A 22,995-nucleotide genomic window follows, 5' to 3' on the forward strand; every position below is an offset into this window, starting at 1 on the left:
GCCAGAATGGTGCCAGCGTGGTACCAGCGTGGTACCAGCGTGGTACCAGAATGATACCAGAGTGGTACCAGCGTGGTTCCAGAGTGGTGCCAGCGTTGTACCAGCGTTGTACCAGCGTGGTACCAGCGTGGTACCAGAGCGGTACCAGAGTGGTGCCAGAGTGGTACCAGTGCGGTGCCAGAGTGGTGCCAGCGTGCGACCAGAGTGGTGCCAGCATGGTACCAGCGTGTTACCAGTGTGGTGCCAGAGTGGTGCCAGCGTGGTACCAGCGTGGTACCAGAGTGGTGCCAGCGTGGTACCAGAGTGGTGCCAGAGTGGTACCAGAGCGGTACCAGCATGGTACCAGAGTGGTGCCAGAGTGGTACCAGAGCGGTACCACCATGGTACCAGAGTGGTGCCAGAATGGTACCAAAGCGGTACCAGCGTGGTACCAGCGTGGTACCAGAGTGGTACCAGTGTGGTACCAGCGTGGTACCAGCGTGGTACCAGAGTGGTGCCAGAGCGGTACCAGCGTGTGGCTCCCCCCGTACCTCACTGTCTCCGTCTCCCCCCCCCCCGTGCCCCCCAGGGCGCCGAGACACGCAAGCGCTCGCCCACGCTGAGCACGCAGTTCAAGCGCTCGCTGGAGCAGCTGATGAAGACGTTGAGCGGCTGCCAGCCGTTCTTCGTGCGCTGCATCAAGCCGAACGAGTTCAAGAAGCCGATGGTGAACTCACGCACACACATACATACACGTACATACATGCACACACATACACCAACACGGCGCTTGTGCCAGGCTATGTGTACGTTAAGGCCACGTGAATGGTAGAACACCCGCTGGCAGGACGTCACGGGGCAGACCCAGGTGCCACGGGTCGACTGACTGAGATGACTGAGACGAGTGGCTGATGCACCACCTGTGCCCCCTACTGTACCAACTTTGCTGTGTTTTAGCCACCCGGCGCTTTGCCCGTTGTTGTGAGCATCGCTCCTCTGCCCTCCCTTGTTGCTGGTAGCAGCGTCCTTCTCAAGCATCCTCCCAAGAGGCCGATCTTGACACCGCTGGTACCAGTCATGGACAAGTCCACTCAGCTCCACGTCCTCCTGTACCACATCACTCCATCTCTTCTCTAGCCCGTGCCGCGCCCATTTAGCCCCCTCAATCCGGCCAAACAAAAGCTGTTTCGGCATGCGGTGGCTGGGCATGCGGGCTACATGACCCAGCCAACGCAGCCTTGCCTTCCGGAGGAGCTCACCGATGGGACCGTGCCCAGATCTTTCAAGGATTTGTGAGCTCCTCACACAATCTAGTCTGGTTAAACCCAGGATGGATCGTAGGCAGGCTAGCCTAAATGTTTCTAACCGGCGAAGATGTTCCATTAGGGGGGTCCACGTTTCGCAAGCGTAGAGAAGGGAGGGAATGACCGTGGCCGAGAAGACCTGAAGCTTAGTGTGGAGCGATAGACCAGGTAGCTTCCACACAGCGTTACGCAACCGATGAAAAGATATTGCCGCTCGACTGATTCGGAGTGAGACCTCTGCTGTTAAACTGGAGCCGGTCATGAGCACACTGCCCAGGTATGGGAAACTCTCCACTCTCTCCACAACTGCCCCATCACCGATTGGGAGTTGTGGGGGTGGAGTGTCTGATGGTACAAAATACCCAGCCATGTGCTTAGTTTTGGTGGGGCTGATGGTAAGGCCCCATCTCTTAGTAGCACGCTCCAGTCTCAGCAGCAGCGTCTCTAACTCCTCCTCTGAATGAGCAGCTATTACCAAATCATCGGCATACATAACGTGGTTGAGCAATAGGGAGCCATCCCTTGACCGCACCCGGGCATCGATCAGCCCCCCATTATATCTGTACCATATGGAGATTCCCCCGGTACAGCTATTGAAGGCTTCACGAACAACGTGGTCGAAATAGATGTTACATAATATGGGAGCCAAAGGACATCCCTGTCGCACCCCAAGGTGTACAGGGAATGGCTTTGACTCCCGGCCACGTAGTTTTACCCGGGCCCACTCGCCATCATGAAGGTCCTTAATGATCGTGAGCAAAGGGTCAGGTACTCCAAAAGCACGAAGAACAACCCAGAGCCCAGGCCTACTGATGGTATCATAGGCCTTGACCAGGTCAATAAAGCAGAGATGTAGGTCTTGCTGGAATTCCCTACAACTCTGCTGTAGCAGACGAACAGAAAATATGGCATCTGTGCAGGACCGCCCATTCCTGAAACCGCATTGGGGCTCCGCAAGCCTCTCCTCAGTGTGCCTGGCAAGGCGATGTTGAATAATCCTTTGCAGGACCTTTCCCGGCATACTTATACGTGAGATGCCCCTGTAGTTGTTGCACATACATTGACACAACAACAACAACCGCCATTCGCCACTAAGTAGGGGTGACGTCACCACGACGCTTGTGCCAGGCTATGTGCACCTTGAGGCCACTTGAAGTGTCGAACGCCTGCTGGCAGGAGGTCACGGGGCAGATCCAGGTGCCACGGGTCGACTGACTGAGATGACTGGCTGATGCACCACCTGTGCTTTAGCCACTCGGCGCTCCGCTCGTTGTTGTGAGCGTCGCTCCTCCGCCCTCCATTGTTGTTGGAGGCCTACTGCCCCCAACTGCCCAGTAGCGTCCTTCACGAGCCTCCTCCACAGAGGCCGATCTTGACACCGCTGGTACCAGTCATCGGCAAGTCCACTCAGCTCCACATCCTCCTGTACCACATCACTCCATCTCTTCTCTAACCCGTGCCGCGCCCGTTTAACTCCCTCGATCCGGCCTAACAAAAGCTGTTTCAGCATGCGGTGGCTGGGCATACGGGCTACATGACCCAGCCAACGCAGCCTTGCCCGCCGGAGGAGCTCACCGATGGGACCGTGCCCATACACACACATACACACACACATAAACACACGCACATACACACACATGCACACACATGTATACATACACATGTGCACATACGCACACATACACGTAGACGACACGCATACAACACACACGACACGCACACGACACGCACACAACACGCACGACAAACACACGACACACACACGACACACACACACACATGACACACGCACATCAATCACACACATACCACACACACGACACGCACACGTGACACACATACATGACGCACAGATATGAATCACACACACCCACACGACACTCACACACGTGCGTGCGCGACACAATCCCGGAGGAGCACGACACAATCCCCGCGCTGTCCCCTGCGAGGTTGTGGCGTGGACTTCCTGCCGCACCCTCTCCCCGCTCCACTCCCCGCCGCTATCCCTCTCGCTCACTCGCTCGCTCGCTCACTCCGTGTCCCTCTGCTCCGTGTCTCTCCTTGGCGTCTCTCCCCGTTGTCTCACCTCCGCGTCTCTCTTCTCCGTGTCTCTCTCACCTCTTTGTGTCTGTCTCACCTCTCCTCCGCGTCTCTCCTCCGTGTCTCTCCCCTGTCTCTCCCCTGTCTCTCCCCTGTCTCTCCTCCGTGTCTCTCCTCTCCGCGTGTCTCCCCGGTGTCTCTCTCACCTCTCCCCGGTGTCTCTCCCCTGTCTCTCCTCCGTGCCTCTCCTCCGTGTCTCTCCCCTGTCTCTCCTCCGTGTCTCTCTGATTCGCGCCTCTCCTCCCCCCCCCCACCCCCGTGTCTCCTCTCACCCCTCTGCCGTCCGTGTCTCTCACCCCGGCCACCGCACGTGTCTCTCCCCCCGGCCACCGCACGTGTCTCTCCCCCCGGCCACCGCACGTGTCTCTCCTCTCGGCCACGGCACGTGTCTCTCCCCCCGGCCACCGCACGTGTCTCTCCTCCCGGCCACGGCACGTGTCTCTCCCCCCGGCCACCGCACGTGTCTCTCCCCCCGGCCACGGCACGTGTCTCTCCTCCCGGCCACGGCACGTGTCTCTCCCCCCGGCCACCGCACGTGTCTCTCCCCCCGGCCACCGCACGTGTCTCTCCCCCCGGCCACCGCACGTGTCTCTCCCCCCGGCCACCGCACGTGTCTCTCCCCCCGGCCACGGCACGTGTCTCTCCCCCCGGCCACCGCACGTGTCTCTTCCCCCGGCCACCGCACGTGTCTCTCCCCCCGGCCACGGCACGTGTCTCTCCGGGCGCAGCTCTTCGACCGGGAGCTGTGCGTGCGCCAGCTGCGCTACTCGGGGATGATGGAGACGATCCGGATCCGCCGTGCGGGCTACCCCATCCGCTACACCTTCGTCGAGTTTGTGGAGCGTTACCGCGTGCTACTGCCCGGCATCAAGCCCGCCTACAAGCAGGTGTGTGTGTGTGTATCTGTGTGTCTGTGTGTGTGTATCTGTGTGTGTGTGTGTCTGTGTGTATCTGTGTGTGTGTCTGTGTGTGTGTATCTGTGTGTGTCTGTGTGTCTGTGTCTGTGTGTGTGTATCTGTGTGTCTGTGTGCCTGTGTGTGTATCTGTGGGTCTTTGTGTGTGTGTGTATCTGTGTGTCTGTGTGTCTTTGTGTGTGTATCTGTGTGTCTGTGTGTGTCTGTGTGTATCTGTGTGTCTGTGTGTGTGTATCTGTGGGTCTGTGTGTGTGTGTCTGTGTGTGTGTATCTGTGTGAAGCCTTCAATAGCTGTACCGGGGGAATCTCCATATGGTACAGATATAATGGGAGGCTGATCGATGCCCGGGTGCGGTCAAGGGATGGCTCCCTATTGCTCAACCACGTTATGTATGCCGATGATTTGGTAATAGCTGCTCAGTCGGAGGAGGAGTTGGAGACGCTGCTGCTGAGACTGGAGCGTGCCACTAAGAGGTGGGGCCTAAACCATCAGCCCCACCAAAACTAAGCACCTGCCTGGGTATTTTGTACCATCGGACACTCCACCCCCACAACTCTCGATCGGTGATGGGGCAGTTGTGGAGAGAGTGGAGAGTTTCCCATACCTGGGCAGTGTGCTTATGACTGGCTCCAGTTTAACAGCAGAGGTCTCACTCCGAATCAGTCGAGCGGCAATATCTTTTCATCGGTTGCGTAACGCTGTGTGGAAGCTACCTGGTCTATCGCTCCACACTAAGCTTCAGGTCTTCTCGGCCACGGTCATTCCCTCCCTTCTCTACGCTTGCGAAACGTGGACCCCCCTAATGGAACATCTTCGCCGGTTAGAAACATTTAGGCTGGCCTGCCTACGATCCATCCTGGGTTTAACCAGACTAGATTGTGTGAGGAGCTCACAAATCCTTGAAAGATCTGGGCAAGGTCCCATCGGTGAGCTCCTCCGGCGGGCAAGGCTGCGTTGGCTGGGTCATGTAGCCCGCATGCCAAGCCACCGCATGCCGAAACAGCTTTTGTTCGGCCGGATTGAGGGGGCAAAGCGGGCGCGGCACGGGCTAGAGAAGAGATGGAGTGATGTGGTACAGGAGGACGTGGAGCTGAGTGGACTTGCCGATGACTGGTACCAGCGGTGTCAAGATCGGCCTCTGTGGAGGAGGCTCGTGAAGGATGCTACTGGGGAGTTGGAGGTAGTCGCCCTCCAACAACAACGGAGGGCGGAGGAGCGACGCTCACAACAACGAGCGGAGCGCTGGGTGGCTAAAGCACAGCAGGTTGGCACAGTAGGGGGCACAGGTGGTGCATCAGCCAGTCATCTCAGTCAGTCGACCCGTGGCACCTGGGTCTGTCCCGTGACCTCCTGCCAGCGGGCGTTCGACACTTCACGTGGCCTCAGGGTGCACATAGCCTGGCACAAGCGTCGTGGTGACGTCACCACCACTTAGTGGAGAATGGCGGTTGTTGTTGTTGTTGTATCTGTGTGTGTGTGTATCTGTGTGTGTATCTCTGTGTGTGTGTATCTGTGTGTCTGTGTGTGTGTGTATCTGTGTGTCTGTGTGTGTGTATCTGTGTGTGTGTGTATCTGTGTCTCTGTGTGTGTATCTGTGTGTCTGTGTGTGTGTATCTGTGTCTCTGTGTGTGTGTGTATCTGTGTCTCTGTGTGTGTATCTGTGTGTCTGTGTGTGTGTGTGTATCTGTGGGTCTGTGTGTGTGTGTGGTTCTGTGTGTGTGTATGTGTGTGTATCTGTGTGTGTGTGTGTATTTGTGTGTATCTGTGTGTGTGTGTATCTGTGTGTCTGTGTGTGTGTATCTGTGTGTCTGTGTGTATCTGCGTGTGTATCTGTGTGTGTGTGTATCTGTGTGTGTGTGTGTATTTGTGTGTATCTGTGTGTGTGTGTATCTGTGTGTCTGTGTGTGTGTATCTGTGTGTCTGTGTGTGTGTATCTGTGTGTCTGTGTGTGTATCTGTGTGTGTGTATGTGTGTGTGTGTATCTGTGTGTCTGTGTGTGTGTGTGTATCTGTGTGTCTGTGTGTGTGTGTATCTGTGTGTCTGTCTGTCTGTAGGTCTGTGTGTGTGTATCTGTGTGTGTGTATCTGTGTGTCTGTGTGTGTGTCAATCTGTGTGTCTGTGTGTGTGTCAATCTGTGTGTCTGTCTATCTGTGGGTCTGTGTGTGTGTATCTGTGTGTCTGTCTGTGTGTGTGTTTGTGTCTGTGTGTGTGTGTCAATCTGTGTGTCTGTCTGTCTGTGGGTCTGTATGTGTGTCTCTGTGTGTCTGTCTGTGTGTGTGTATCTGTGTGTCTGTGTGTCTGTCTGTCTGTGGGTCTGTATGTGTGTCTCTGTGTGTCTGCCTGTGTGTGTGTATCTGTGTGTCTGTGTGTGTCAATCTGTGTGTCTGTCTGTCTGTGGGTCTGTATGTGTGTCTCTGTGTGTCTGTCTGTATGTGTATCTGTGTGTATCTGTGTGCGTCAATCTGTGTGTCTGTCTGTGGGTCTGTATGTGTGTCTGTGTGTGTGTGTATCTGTGTGTATGTATCTGTGTGTGTCAATCTGTGTGTCTGTCTGTGGGTCTGTATGTGTGTCTCTGTGTGTTTCTCTGTGTGTGTGTCTGTGTGCGCGCGTGTGTCCACCTCTGTTTGTGTGCGTGGGTGTGTGTCCACCTCTGTGTGCGTGTGTCCACCTTCTCTCTCTGTCTGTGTCCACCATCTCTTTGTCCACCTTCTCTCTGTGTTCACCATTATTCTCTGTCCACCTCTGTGTGTGTGCGTGTGTCCACCTCTCTGTGTGCGTGTGTCCACCTCTCTGTGTGTGTGTGTGTGCGTGTGTCCACCTCTCTGTGTGCGTGTGTCCACCTCTCTGTGTGTGTGTGCGTGTGTCCACCTCTCTGCGTGCGTGTGTCCACCTCTCTGTGTGTGTGTGCGTGTGTCCACCTCTCTGTGTGCGTGTGTCCACCTCTCTGTGTGTGTGTCCACCTCTCTGTGTGCGTGTGTCCACCTCTCTGTGTGTGTGTCCACCTCTGTGTGTGTGTGTGTGTCCACCTCTCTGTGTGTGCGTGTGTCCACCTCTCTGTGTGTGTGTGTCCACCTCTGTGTGTGTGCGTGTGTCCACCTCTCTGTGTGTGTGTGTCCACCTCTCTGCGTGTGTGTGTGCGTGTGTCCACCTCTCTGTGTGCGTGTGTCCACCTCTCTGTGTGTGTGCGTGCGTGTGTCCACCTCTGTGTGTGTGTCCACCTCTGTGTGTGTGTGTCTGTCCACCTCTCTGTGTGCGTGTGTCCACCTCTGTGTGTGTGTCCACCTCTGTGTGTGTGTGTCCACCTCTCTGCGTGTGTGTGTCCACCTCTGTGTGTCCCGCCCCCCACCCCTCGACCCCCCATTCCCCCCCCCTACTGCTGCAGGAGGATCTGCGAGGCACCTGCCAGAGGATAGCGGGGGCCGTGCTGGCGCGGGAGGACGACTGGCAGATCGGCAAAACCAAGATCTTCCTCAAGGTGCGGGCGGGACACCGCACTGGCACCGCACTGACGTCACACTGACGTCACACTGACGTCATACTGACATCACACTGACACCACACTGACATCACACTAACACCACACTGACACCACACTGACACCACACTGACATCATACTGACACAACATTGACACCATACTGACACCGCACTGACACCGCACTGACGTCATACTGACACAACATTGACATCACACTGACACCACACTGACACCACACTGACATCACACTGACACCACACTGACACCACACTGACACTGACATCACACTGACATCACACTGACACCACACTGACACTGACACCGCACTGACACCACATTCACACCACACTGACACCACACTGACATCACACTGACATCACACTGACACCACACTAACACCACACTGACACCACACTAACACCACACTGGCACCACACTGGCACCACACTGACACCACACTGGCACCACACTGACACCATACTGACACTGACACCACACTGACACCACACTGACACCACACTGACACCACACTAACACCACACTGACACCACACTAACACCACACTGACACCACACTAACACCACACTGACACCACACTGACATCACACTGACACCACGCTAACACCACACTGGCACCACACTAACACCACACTGACACCACACTAACACCACACTGACACCACACTGACACCACACTACCACCACACTGACACCACACTAACACCACACTAACACCACACTGACACCACACTAACACCACACTGACACCACACTGACACCACACTAACACCACACTGGCACCACACTAACACCACACTGACACCACACTAACACCACACTGACACCACACTAACACCACACTGACACCGCACTGACACCACACTGACACCACACTGACATCACACTGACACCACACTAACACCACACTGGCACCACACTAACACCACACTGACACCACACTAACACCACACTGACACCACACTGACACCACACTACCACCACACTGACACCACACTAACACCACACTAACACCACACTGACACCACACTAACACCACACTGACACCACACTGACATCGCACTGACACCACACTAACACCACACTGGCACCACACTGGCACCACACTGACACCACACTGCCACCACACTGACATCACACTGGCACCACACTGACACTGACACCACACTGACACCACACTGACACCACACTGACACTGACACCACACTGACACTACACTGACACCACACTGACACTGCCACCACACTGACACCACACTGGCACCACACTGACACTGACACCACACTGACACCACACTGGCACCACACTGACACTGACACCACACTGACACCACACTGACACCACACTGACACTGACACCACACTGACACCACACTGACACCACACTGACACTGCCACCACACTGACACCACACTGGCACCACACTGACATTGACACCACACTGACACCACACTGACACCACACTGACACTGACACCACACTGACACCACACTGACACCACACTGACACCACACTGACACCACACTGTGCTCCAACCAGGACCACCATGACATGCTGCTGGAGATCGAGCGAGACAAAGCCATCACCGACCGCGTCATCCTCATCCAGAAGGTGGTGCGCGGATTCAAGGAGAGGTGCAGCACACACACACACTGACACACACACTGACACACACGCACTGACACACACACTGACACACACGCACACACACGCACACACTGACACACACGCACACGCACACACGCACACACACGCACTTACACACACGCACTGACACACACGCACACACACACACACTGACACACACGCACTGACACACACGCACACACACGCACTGACACACACACTGACACACACGCACACACACACACACTGACACACACGCACTGACACACACGCACACACACACTGACACACACTTAACACACACGCACACGCACTGACACACACTTCACACACATGCACACACACTGACACACACGCACACACACGCACTGACACACACGCACACTGACACACACGTACACAACAACAACAACCGCCATTCGCCACTAAGTGGCGGTGACGTCACCACGACGCTTGTGCCAGGCTATGTGCACCCTGAGGCCACGTAAAGTGTCGAACGCCCGCTGGCAGGAGGTCACGGGGCAGACCCAGGTGCCACGGGTCGACTGACTGAGATGACTGGCTGATGCACCACCTATGCCCCCTACTGTGCCAACCTGCTGTGCTTTAGCCACCCGGCGCTCCGCTCGTTGTTGTGGGCGTCGCTCCTCCGCCCTCCGTTGTTGTTGGAGGGCGACTACCTCTAACTGCCCAGTAGCGTCCTTCACGAGCCTCCTCCACAGAGGCCGATCTTGACACCGCTGGTACCAGTCATCGGCAAGTCCACTCAGCTCCACGTCCTCCTGTACCTCATCACTCCATCTCTTCTCTAGCCCGTGCCGCGCCCGCTTAGCCCCCTCAATCCGGCCGAACAAAAACTGTTTCGGCATGCGGTGGCTGGGCATGCGGGCTACATGACCCAGCCATCGCAGCCTTGCCCGCCGGAGGAGCTCACTGATGGGACCTTGCCCAGATCTTTCAAGGATTTGTGAGCTCCTCACACAATCCAGTCTGGTTAAACCCAGGATGGATCGTAGGCAGGCCAGCCTAAATGTTTCTAACCGGCGAAGATGTTCCATTAGGGGGGTCCACGTTTCGCAAGCGTAGAGAAGGGAGGGAATGACCGTGGCCGAGAAGACCTGAAGCTTAGTGCGGAGCGACAGACCAGGTAGCTTCCACACAGCGTTACGCAACTGATGAAAAGATATTGCCGCTCGACTGATTCGGAGTGAGACCTCTGCTGTTAAACTGGAGCCGGTCATAAGCACACTGCCCAGTTATGGGAAACTCTCCACTCTCTCCACACACACGCATACACACGCACACACACACACAAACACGTACACACTGACACACACACACACACTGACACACACACAAACACACTGACACACACAAGCACACACACACATACACACACGTACACACAAACACGTAGACACACGTACACACTGACACACACAACAACAACAACAACAACCGCCATTCGCCACTAAGTGGCGGTGACGTCACCACGACGCTTGTGCCAGGCTATGTGCACCCTGAGGCCACGTGAAGTGTCGAACGCCCGCTGGCAGGAGGTCACGGGGCAGACCCAGGTGCCACGGGTCGACTGACTGAGATGACTGGCTGATGCACCACCTGTGCCCCCTACTGTGCCAACCTGCTGTGCTTTAGCCACCCGGCGCTCCGCTCGCTGTTGTGAGCGTCGCTCCTCCGCCCTCCGTTGTTGTTGGAGGGCGACTGCCTCCAACTGCCCAGTAGCATCCTTCACGAGCCTCCTCCACAGAGGCCGGATCTTGACACCGCTGGTACCAGTCATCGGCAAGTCCACTCAGCTCCACGTCCTCCTGTACCACATCACTCCATCTCTTCTCTAGCCCGTGCCGCGCCAGCTTAGCCCCCTCAATCCGGCCAAACAAAAGCTGTTTCGGCATGCGGTGGCTGGGCATGCGGGCTACATGACCCAGCCATCGCAGCCTTGCCTGCCGGAGGAGCTCACCGATGGGACCCTGCCCAGATCTTTCAAGGATTTGTGAGCTCCTCACACAATCCAGTCTGGTTAAACCCAGGATGGATCGTAGGCAGGCCAGCCTAAATGTTTCTAACCGGCGAAGATGTTCCATTAGGGGGGTCCACGTTTCGCAAGCGTAGAGAAGGGAGGGAATGACCGTGGCCGAGAAGACCTGAAGCTTAGTGCGGAGCGACAGACCAGGTAGCTTCCACACAGCGTTACGCAACCGATGAAAAGATATTGCCGCTCGACTGATTCGGAGTGAGACCTCTGCTGTTAAACTGGAGCCAGTCATAAGCACACTGCCCAGGTATGGGAAACTCTCCACTCTCTCCACAACTGCCCCATCACCGATTGGGAGTTGTGGGGGTGGAGTGTCCGATGGTACAAAATACCCAGGCAGGTGCTTAGTTTTGGTCGGGCTGATGGTAAGGCCCCACCTCTTAGTGGCACGCTCCAGTCTCAGCAGCAGTGTCTCCAACTCCTCCTCTGACTGAGCAGCTATTACCAAGTCATCAGCATACATAACGTGGTTGAGCAATAGGGAGCCATCCCTTGACCGCACCCGGGCATCGATGAGCCTCCCATTATATCTGTACCATATGGAGATTCCCCCGGTACAGCTATTGAAGGCTTCACGAACTACGTGGTCAAAATAGATGTTAAATAATGTGGGAGCCAGAGGACATCCCTGTCGCACCCCAAGGTGTACAGGGAATGACTCTGACTCCCGGCCACGTAGTTTTACCCGGGCCCGCTCACCATCATGAAGGTCCTTAATGATCGTGAGCAGAGGGTCAGGTACTCCAAAAGCACGAAGAACGACCCAGAGCCCAGGCCTACTGATGGTATCATAGGCCTTGACCAGGTCAATAAAGCAGAGATGTAGGTCTTGTTGGAATTCCCTACACCTCTGCTGTAGCAGACGGACAGAAAATATGGCATCTGTGCAGGACCGCCCTTTCCTGAAACCACATTGGGGCTCCGCAAGCCTCTCCTCAGCGTGCCTGGCAAGGCGATGCTGAATAATCCTTGCCAGGACCTTTCCCGGCACACTGAGGAGTGAGATGCCCCTGTAGTTGTTACAGTCTGTGCGGTCCCCCTTCTTAAAAAGGGGGACCACCAGGGCATCCTTCCAATCCTGCGGAACCCGTCCAGTGGTCCAGACTGTTGTTATGATGTCATATAGGGCAGTCTGTGCACAAACGCCACCCTCCCTCAGCATTTCGCTTGGGAGATCATCTCTGCCCGCTGCCTTTCCTGGTCTCAGACTCCGGATCGCCTTCAATACTTCCTCTGCAGATGGCACCTCAGCCAGCCACTCACAGGGGGTGACTTCATCCAATATTTGAGGCACCGCAGCCTCAGCAGGGTCATCCTCACTTTGTGCCACGATGTTTTCCTGGCTGAGGGATTTTCCCTCCCCCAGGACCTCACAGAAATGCTCAGCAAATCTGCGAACCTGTTCCTGGGGGTCGGAAATTGGATCACCGTTTTTTCCCCTAATGATGGTAATAGGTGTGGCGCTGCAGGTTACTTTTTTGATGGAGTTAAATAGAGATTTGTGATCACAGGCCACTGAGGCAGACTCCATCTCCTCAGCAACCCGCGACCACCACCCATCCTTGCAGCGCCTCACGGCTCTCCGAACCTCCGAGCGAAGGCTGCGGTAAGCCTCCTCATTCTCTGACGTGGGATTCTGTAGCCGATGACAGTGGGCCTGTCGCTTTTTCTCAACCATCGTGAACAACTCCTCTGTCATCCAGGGTGTCTGGGGAGGTCTGAACCGCGTACCCAAAGCAGCCATTGCAGCTGCATGAGTCACAGTCCTAAACCTCGCCCATTTACCCTCGACATCAGGAGGAGTCGGGGACGATACCAATCCCAGCCGCAAGCGATGATGAAATTCTCGCTTGCAACTTTCATCAGATAACTGAGACCAGGCCACTTTAGGTTGGAATGGGGTCCTGGGTGTACACCCACCACCGGAGTGGAAGAATGGCAGGCGCATCTTACAGATGACTAGTCGATGGTCAGAGGGCAGATCAGCTCCACGGTAGGTCCTGGTGTCAAGGACATGGGCTCGCATTCGCTGGTCCGTCACTATGTAGTCCAGCAGATGTTCTTGCTTGGACCCGGCATGCATCCATGATGTTGTGTGGATGCGCCGATGCCGGAACAGCGTGTTGGTAATTACAAGCCCATGGGCTGCACAAAAATCTAGCAGCCTCCTACCGTTGTTATTGAGCTGATCTGGCCCATGCCCTCCAATCACTCCAGACCAGGTGCCAGTATCATGACCAACTCGGGCATTGAAATCACCCAACATGATGACTCTATCCCGAGGGGCCACTTTAGCCAGCACCTGTGACAGGAGGTCATAGAAGGCATCTGACTCATCGGCTTTGCCTGCATCCCTCCACGGATGTTCATCTTCGGTGGGGGCATAAGTAACCACGACCACCATTCCTCGCCTCCGGTTGATGGGAAGGCGAGCCCAAAGTAGCCTGGGGCTTACAGCTTCCCACACCTCACCGCCACGCTCCCACGCCCCCTTCATTCTTTTGTTCAAAAGAAGACCCACACCCTGTTGTTTGGCAGTCTGCTGCCCCGAGTAGAGGACTGTCCACCCCTCATGGTGGCAGGAGCCAGAGTCGGTCCACCGGACCTCCTGAATGCCGCATAGATCCAGGCGGTACCGGTCCAGCTCCCGACAGAGGAGTGGCAGCCTCTCCTCTGCAGTGAGCGTTCGAACATTCCACGTGGCCAACCGTAGTGGCTTTTCGTTGTTTCTGGAGTAGCCCCGAGGGTAGGTATTCAATCTCCTGGCTCCGCCAATTGGGGTTTGGCCAGGAGACGTCATAGACGCCTGGCCCCCCGGGGCCTCCGGCACAAGCTTAGTTGTTACATATTTCAGTTTAATTCGTAGTTTCATGGTAATTAATTGAAGGTGGAGGGGTTACCAGCCCCTCGCACCCGTCCAGAGCCCCCGTTTAGCCCCTGTGGTGGACACATATGCCATGAGGGGAGGAGCCAATCAAAATTGGATCTCCCCCCACAGCGCTGTCCACGACAGAGTTGCCCGTCCGGCACCGCGAGGAGGTAGGGGGTTGTTTTGCCGGACACACACACTGACACACACACAAGCACACACAAGTACACACAAACACGCACACATGTACACACTGACACACATGTACACACACGCACACACAAATACGCACAAATAAAACACGCACACAGAAAACACGCACATACACAAACACGGACACACTGACACACACACCAACACACTTACAACAACAACAACAACCGCTATTCGCCACTAAGTGGCGGTGACGCCACCACGACGCTTGTGCCAGGCTATGTGCACCTTGAGGCCACGTGAATTGTCGAACACCCGCTGGCAGGAGGTCACGGGGCAGACCCAAGTGCCACGGGTCGACTGACTGAGATGACTTCCTGATGCACCACTTGTGCCCCCTACTGTGCCAACCTGCTGTGCACACACACACAAGCACACACACACATGGATATACACACATACTGGCACACGCAAATACACGCACGCACACACGCATACACGCACACACGCACGCACGCACGTAAACATGTATGCACGTACATACGCAAACACACGCACCCATGAGACCCATACGTGCTCACGGAGATGCACGCCCACGCCTGTATGTCACTTGTCACTGCGTCTTTCCCGCATCTCTCTCAGCCATGATCCACCCGTGTCTCACCACCCTCTTTAACGTGTCTCACCCGTGTCTCACCCACGTGTCTCACCCGTGTCTCACCCACGTGTCTCACCCACGTGTCTCACCCTGTCTCACCCGTGTCTCACCCTGTCTCACCCGTGTCTCACCCGTGCCTCACCCGCGTGTCTCACCCTGTCTCACCCGTGTCTCACCCGTGTCTAACCTTGTCTCACCCGCGTCTCACCCATGTCTCACCCGTGTCTCACCCGCGTGTCTCACCCGCGTCTCACCCTGTCACACCCGCGTGTCTCACCCTGTCTCACCCGTGTCTCACCCGTGTCTAACCTTGTCTCACCCGCGTCTCACCCGTGTCTCACCCGTGTCTCACCCGCGTGTCTCACCCGTGTCTCTCCCGTGTCTCACCCTGTCTCACCCGTGTCTCACCCGCGTGTCTCACCCGTGTCTCACCCGTGTCTCACCCGCGTCTCACCCGTGTCTCACGCTGTCTCGCCCGTGTCTCGCCCGTGTCTCGCCCGTGTCTCACCCGTGTCTCACCCGTGTCTCACTCGCCTGTCTCACCCGTGTCTCACCCGCGTGTCTCACCCTGTCTCACCCGTGTCTCACCCGCGTGTCTCACCCGTGTCTCACCCGTGTCTCACCCTGTCTCACCCGTGTCTCACCCACGTCTCACCCGTGTCTCACCCGCGTGTCTCACCCGTGTGTCTCACCCGCGTCTCACCCGTGTCTCACCCGTGTCTCACCCGCGTGTCTCACCCGCGTCTCACCCGTGTCTCACCCATGTCTCACCCGCGTGTCTCACCCATGTCTCACCCGCGTGTCTCACCCGTGTCTCACCCTGTCTCACCCGCGTCTCACCCGTGTCTCTCCCGTGTCTCTCCCGTGTCTCTCCCGTGTCTCACCCGTGCCTCACCCGCGTGTCTCACCCTGTCTCACCCGTGTCTCACCCGTGTCTAACCTTGTCTCACCCGCGTCTCACCCATGTCTCACCCGTGTCTCACCCGCGTGTCTCACCCGCGTCTCACCCTGTCACACCCGCGTGTCTCACCCTGTCTCACCCGTGTCTCACCCGTGTCTAACCTTGTCTCACCCGCGTCTCACCCGTGTCTCACCCGTGTCTCACCCGCGTGTCTCACCCGTGTCTCTCCCGTGTCTCACCCTGTCTCACCCGTGTCTCACCCGCGTGTCTCACCCGTGTCTCACCCGTGTCTCACCCGCGTCTCACCCGTGTCTCACGCTGTCTCGCCCGTGTCTCGCCCGTGTCTCGCCCGTGTCTCACCCGTGTCTCACCCGTGTCTCACTCGCGTGTCTCACCCGTGTCTCTCCCGTGTCTCACCCTGTCTCACCCGTGTCTCACCCGCGTGTCTCACCCGTGTCTCACCCGTGTCTCACCCTGTCTCACCCGTGTCTCACCCGTGTCTCACCCACGTCTCACCCGTGTCTCACCCGCGTGTCTCACCCGTGTCTCACCCACGCCTCACAGAACGTCGTACCTGAAGATGCGCCGTGCGAGCATCGTGATCCAGACGGCATGGCGTGGATACCAGTGTCGCAGGAGCTACGTGGCGGTACGAATCCCGGCAGGGGGCGCTGATGTTGCCGCTGCCGCCGTGTGCACGTTATCACGAGCGGTGGTGCAGCGGTGAGCGAGTAGCGGTGGTACAGCGGTGAGTGAGTAGCGGTGGTGCAGCGGTGAGTGAGTAGCGGTGGTGCAGCGGTGAGCGAGTAGCGGTGGTGCAGCGGTGAGCGAGTAGCGGTGGTGCAGCGGTGAGCGAGTAGCGGTGGTGCAGCGGTGAGCGAGTAGCGGTGAGCGAGTAGCGGTGGTGTAGCGGTGAGCGAGTAGCGGTGGTGCAGCGGTGAGCGAGTGGCGGTGGTGCAGCGGTGAGCGAGTAGCGGTGAGCGAGTAGCGGTGAGTGAGTAGCGGTGGTGCAGTGGTGAGCGAGTAGCGGTGGTGCAGCGGTGAGCGAGTAGCGGTGGTGCAGCGGTGAGCGAGTGGCGGTGGTGCAGCGGTGAGCGAGTGGCGGTGGTGCAGCGGTGAGCGAGTAGCGGTGAGCGAGTAGCGGTGAGTGAGTAGCGGTGGTGCAGCGGTGAGCGCTACGCTGCGCTCCGAAGCCGGCTGTGACCCGAGTGCGATTCCCGCTCACGGCCACCAACACAACGGCGATGATTACATCTGAACCGGTGCTGGGCCTCCCCTAGGTCGACTCGGCGTCAAAATTAATAGCTGGTGTGCCGTGTACTGCTGGCCACCCACCCCCTAACAGCACTTGCCCCAACAGTCTGTTGCAGGCTACGCGGGGGGATCCTTGTCTTTGATCACAAGTGAGTGACGTCTCCGCTCACCTCACTCGCCACGCCAATACAGACACTCGTAGAGCCCGGACAGAACCACGCAACACGCACTCCGTGGAGCGAGCGGCCCTACAGTCGGGAGTCGAACCCAGGTCCTTGTTGCTGCGAGGCAGCGAGCGCCTGGTACGGCGGCGAGACTCCCGTCGGAGCGCCGAGCGGAGTGGGGCCCTGACAGGGAGGAGGCCCCTGCCAAGGGCGCCCGCCTCTGACGACTCCACGGTGGCTGGGAGATGTTGACTACCTCGCCAGGTGTGCGGGAGGTCGTGGGTTCGACCCCGACCCTGACGCCTGCTGCTGCTGTGTATTTGGAGTCTGCGTCTCTCTCTCTCTCATCATCATCACGGTGGCTAGGAGATGGTAACTACCTCGCCTGGTATACAGGAGGTCGTGGGTTCGACCCCGACCCTGACGCCTGCTGCTGCTGTGTATTTGGAGTTTGTGTCTCTCTCTCTCCCCGTGGTGGTCACGTGGGTCCTCGTTCCCCCCCCCACCCTCCACACTTAGAACCGGCGTCACGTGTTTTCAGGGTGAATCCCCACACCGTGGCGGTCCACTTGTCCGGAGCGATGCATCTGTGGGCAGGTCTCGTGGGAAACACAAGGCCCGCGGGTTTCGAGCTGACGCGGCCCTCACGGGGCCCCGTTGTGCTTGCCCCTCCGCCAGCTGGTGCAGGGCTTGGGGCGCCTGCAGGCGCTGTTCCACGCCCGGCGGCTGGCGCGGCGCTACGGCGCGGCGCGGGCGCGAGTCACGGCGCTGCAGGCGCGCTGCCGCGGCTTCCTGGTGCGCCGAGCGTTCCGCCACCGCCTGTGGGCCGTCATCACGCTGCAGGCCCACACGCGGCGCTTGGTCGCGCGGCGCCTCTACCTGCGCCTCCGCGCCGAGGTGCGCGGTCGCACGCGTGGCACGCGGAGACACGCGCAGAGACGCAGAGACACGCAGAGACACGCAGAGAGACGCGCGGGAGGAGACACACGCGGGAGGAGACACGCAGAGAGACGCGCGGGAGGAGACACGCAGAGACACGCAGAAACACGCAGAGACACCCGCGGGAGGAGACACGCAGAGACACGCATGTGTGACACGCAGAGACACGCAGAGACACGCGCGGGAGGAGACACGCAGAGACACGCACGTGTGAAACGCAGAGACACGCGCGGGACACGCAGAGACACGCGCGGGAGACACGCAGAGTCACGCACGTGTAACACGCAGAGACACGCGCGGGAGACACGCGCGGGAGACACCCACGCACGTGTGACACACAGAGACACGCACTGGGCACACGCAGAAACACGCACGTAGGGAGACATCCAGAGGCACGTGCAGCAGACGCGCAGAGACACGCATGGGACACACGCACGTGAGGAGACACGCGTGGAAGAGACGCAGAGACACGCGTGGGAGACACGCACGCACGGGACACACGCAGAGACACGCGCGGGAGACACGTACAAGAGAGACGCATGAGAGAGACGCATGGGAGAGTGTGGTGAGTGTGGTGAGTGAGTGTGGTGAGTGAGTGTGGTGAGTGTGGTGAGTGAGTGTGGTGAGAATGGTGAGTGAGCGCGTTGAGTGTGGTGAGTGTGGTGAGTGAGCGTGGTGAGCGTGGTGAGTGAGTGTGGTGAGTGAGTGTGGTGAGTGAGTGTGGTGAGTGAGTGTGGTGAGTGAGTGTGGTGAGTGTGGTGAGTGAGTGTGGTGAGTGAGTGTGGTGAGTGAGTGTGGTGAGTGTGGTGAGTGAGTGTGGTGAGTGTGGTGAGTGTGGTGAGTGAGTGTGGTGAGTGTGGTGAGTGAGTGTGGTGAGTGAGTGTGGTGAGTGAGTGTGGTGAGTGAGTGTGGTGAGTGTGGTGAGTGAGTGTGGTGAGTGAGTGTGGTGAGTGTGATGAGTGTGGTGAGTGAGTGTGGTGAGTGAGTGTGGTGAGTGTGGTGAGTGAGTGTGGTGAGTGAGTGTGCTGAGTGTGGTGAGTGAGTGTGGTGAGTGAGTGTGCTGAGTGTGGTGAGTGAGTGTGGTGAGTGTGGTGAGTGAGTGTGGTGAGTGAGTGTGGTGAGTGAGTGTGGTGAGTGAGTGTGCTGAGTGTGGTGAGTGAGTGTGGTGAGTGTGGTGAGTGTGGTGAGTGAGTGTGGTGAGTGAGTGTGGTGAGTGAGTGTGGTGAGTGTGGTGAGTGTGGTGAGTGAGTGTGGTGAGTGAGTGTGGTGAGTGTGGTGAGTGAGTGTGGTGAGTGTGGTGAGTGAGTGTGGTGAGTGTGGTGAGTGAGTGTGGTGAGTGAGTGTGGTGAGTGAGTGTGGTGAGTGTGGTGAGTGAGTGTGGTGAGTGTGGTGAGTGAGTGAGTGTGGTGAGTGAGTGAGTGTGGTGAGTGAGTGTGGTGAGTGAGTGTGGTGAGTGTGGTGAGTGTGGTGAGTGAGGTGAGTGAGTGTGGTGAGTGTGGTGAGTGAGTGTGGTGAGTGTGGTGAGTGAGTGTGGTGAGTGTGGTGAGTGAGTGTGGTGAGTGTGTGTGGTGAGTGTGGTGAGTGAGTGTGGTGAGTGAGTGTGGTGAGTGAGTGTGGTGAGTGTGGTGAGTGAGTGTGGTGAGTGAGTGTGGTGAGTGTGGTGAGTGTGGTGAGTGAGTGTGGTGAGTGAGTGTGGTGAGTGTGGTGAGTGAGTGAGTGATTGTGGTGAGTGAGTGTGGTGAGTGTGGTGAGTGAGTGTGGTGAGTGTGGTGAGTGTGGTGAGTGAGTGTGGTGAGTGAGTGTGGTGAGTGTGGTGAGTGAGTGTGGTGAGTGAGTGTGGTGAGTGAGTGAGTGTGGTGAGTGAGTGTGGTGAGTGAATGTGGTGAGTGTGGTGAGTGAGTGTGGTGAGTGAGTGTGGTGAGTGTGGTGAGTGAGTGTGGTGAGTGTGGTGAGTGAGTGTGGTGAGTGTGGTGAGTGTGGTGAGTGAGTGTGGTGAGTGTGGTGAGTGAGTGTGGTGAGTGAGTGTGGTGAGTGAGTGTGGTGAGTGAGTGTGGTCAGTGTGGTGAGTGAGTATGGTGAGTGAGTGTGGTGAGTGAGTGTGGTGAGTGAGTGTGGTGAGTGAGTGTGGTGAGTGTGGTGAGTGAGTGTGGTGAGTGAGTGTGGTGAGTGAGTGTGGTGAGTGAGTGTGGTGAGTGTGGTGAGTGAGTGTGGTGAGTGTGGTGAGTGAGTGTGGTGAGTGAGTGTGGTGAGTGAGTGTGGTGAGTGTGATGAGTGAGTGTGGTGAGTGTGGTGAGTGAGTGTGGTGAGTGTGGTGAGTGAGTGTGGTGAGTGAGTGTGGTGAGTGAGTGTGGTGAGTGTGGTGAGTGTGGTGAGTGAGTGTGGTGAGTGAGTGTGGTGAGTGTGGTGAGTGTGGTGAGTGAGTGTGGTGAGTGAGTGTGGTGAGTGAGTGTGGTGAGTGAGTGTGGTGAGTGTGGTGAGTGAGTGTGGTGAGTGAGTGTGGTGAGTGAGTGTGGTGAGTGTGGTGAGTGAGTGTTGTGAGTGTGGTGAGTGTGGTGAGTGAGTGTGGTGAGTGAGTGTGGTGAGTGTGGTGAGTGTGGTGAGTGAGTGTGGTGAGTGAGTGTGGTGAGTGAGTGTGGTGAGTGTGGTGAGTGAGTGTGGTGAGTGTGGTGAGTGAGTGTGGTGAGTGTGGTGAGTGTGGTGAGTGAGTGTGGTCAGTGAGTGTGGTGAGTGTGGTGAGTGTGGTGAGTAAGTGTGGTGAGTGAGTGTGGTGAGTGTGGTGAGTGAGTGTGGTGAGTGAGTGTGGTGAGTGAGTGTGGTGAGTGTGGTGAGTGAGTGTGGTCAGTGTGGTGAGTGAGTGTGGTGAGTGAGTGTGGTGAGTGAGTGTGGTGAGTGTGGTGAGTGAGTGTGGTGAGTGTGGTGAGTGAGTGTGGTGAGTGAGTGTGGTGAGTGAGTGTGGTGAGTGAGTGTGGTGAGTGAGTGTGGTTAGTGTGGTGAGTGTGGTGAGTGAGTGAGTGTGGTGAGTGAGTGTGGTGAGTGTGGTGAGTGTGGTGAGTGTGGTGAGTGAGTGTGGTGAGTGAGTGTGGTGAGTGAGTGTGGTGAGTGTGGTGAGTGAGAGTGGTGAGTGTGGTGAGTGAGTGTGGTGAGTGAGTGTGGTGAGTGAGTGTGGTGAGTGAGTGTGGTGAGTGAGTATGGTGAGTGAGTGTGGTGAGTGAGTGTGGTGAGTGAGTGTGGTGAGTGTGGTGAGTGTGGTGAGTGAGTGTGGTGAGTGTGGTGAGTGAGTGTGGTGAGTGAGTGTGGTGAGTGAGTGTGGTGAGTGAGTGTGGTGAGTGAGTGTGGTGAGTATGGTGAGTGAGTGTGGTGAGTGAGTGTGGTGAGTGAGTGTGGTGAGTGAGTGTGGTGAGTGTGGTGAGTGTGGTGAGTGAGTGTGGTGAGTGAGTGTGGTGAGTATGGTGAGTGAGTGTGGTGAGTGTGGTGAGTGAGTGTGGTGAGTGAGTGTGGTGAGTGAGTGTGGTGAGTGAGTGTGGTGAGTGAGTGTGGTGAGTGTGCTGCGCCAGTACAAGCGACGCGTGGAGGCAGAGACTCAGCGGCTGGCCGAGGAGGAGCGACTGAGGAAGGAGATGAGTGTGAAGCGCGCTAAGCAGGAGGCCGAGCGCAAGCACCAGGTGCAGACTCACACGACTCACCACCACTCACCACGACTCACCACCACTCACCACCACTCACCACGACTCACCACGACTCACCACCACTCACCACCACTCACCACGACTCACCACGACTCACCACCACTCACCACCACTCACCACCACTCACCACGACTCACCACGACTCACCACGACTCACCACCACTCACCACCACTCACCACGACTCACCACGACTCACCACCACTCACCACCACTCACCACCACTCACCACGACTCACCACCACTCACCACCACTCACCACCACTCACTCACCACGACTCACCACCACTCACTACGACTCACCACCACTCACCACCACTCACCACGACTCACCACGACTCACCGTCACTCACTCACACAGCACGCGTGGGTCACCACCACTCACCACGACTCACCACCACTCACCACGACTCACCACCACTCACCACGACTCACCACGACTCACCCTCACTCACTCACCACAACTCACCACGACTAACCCTCACTCACTCACTCTGGCTCACCACGACTCACCCTCATTCACTCACACACCCTGGATCACCATGATTCACCACGACTGAATCACCCTGACTGACTTACCCCGACTGGCTCATCCTGACTCACCCTGACTCACCCTGACTAACTCACCCTGACTCACTCACCCTGACTTGCTCATCCTGGCTCACCACGGGCCACCATGACTCATCACGACTCACTCACCCTGGCTCACCCTGGCTCACCGTGCCTCACCCTGACTAACTCACCCTGACTCACTCACCCTGACTAACTCACCCTGACTCACTCACCCTGACTAACTCACCCTGACTCACTCACCCTGACTCACTCACCCTGACTAACTCACCCTGATTAACTCACCCTGACTAACTGACCCTGACGCACTCACCCTGACTAACTCACCC

The 22,995-nt window shown here is 57.3% G+C and overlaps 1 protein-coding gene across 4 annotated transcripts in view; it reads left to right on the top strand.

Annotated features, from left to right (window-relative positions):
* Positions 1-22,995, top strand: part of LOC116957890 (unconventional myosin-VIIa) — a 208,022-nt gene that overhangs the window by 116,655 nt on the left and 68,372 nt on the right. For all 4 annotated transcript variants that reach the window (XM_076054144.1, XM_076054143.1, XM_076054146.1 and 1 more), the window contains 7 exons: positions 569-706; positions 4,112-4,270; positions 7,681-7,773; positions 9,332-9,426; positions 16,620-16,704; positions 18,152-18,370; positions 21,967-22,074. In XM_076054144.1, coding sequence (XP_075910259.1) covers positions 569-706; positions 4,112-4,270; positions 7,681-7,773; positions 9,332-9,426; positions 16,620-16,704; positions 18,152-18,370; positions 21,967-22,074 — 897 coding nt within the window. The remainder of the gene's footprint in view (positions 1-568; positions 707-4,111; positions 4,271-7,680; positions 7,774-9,331; positions 9,427-16,619; positions 16,705-18,151; positions 18,371-21,966; positions 22,075-22,995) is intronic.

This window comes from Petromyzon marinus, chromosome 64, assembly GCF_048934315.1.
Source record: "Petromyzon marinus isolate PM22_M1 ecotype Great Lakes invasive population chromosome 64, UKy_Petmar_22M1.pri1.0, whole genome shotgun sequence".
Classification (NCBI taxonomy): Eukaryota; Metazoa; Chordata; class Hyperoartia; order Petromyzontiformes; family Petromyzontidae; genus Petromyzon; species Petromyzon marinus.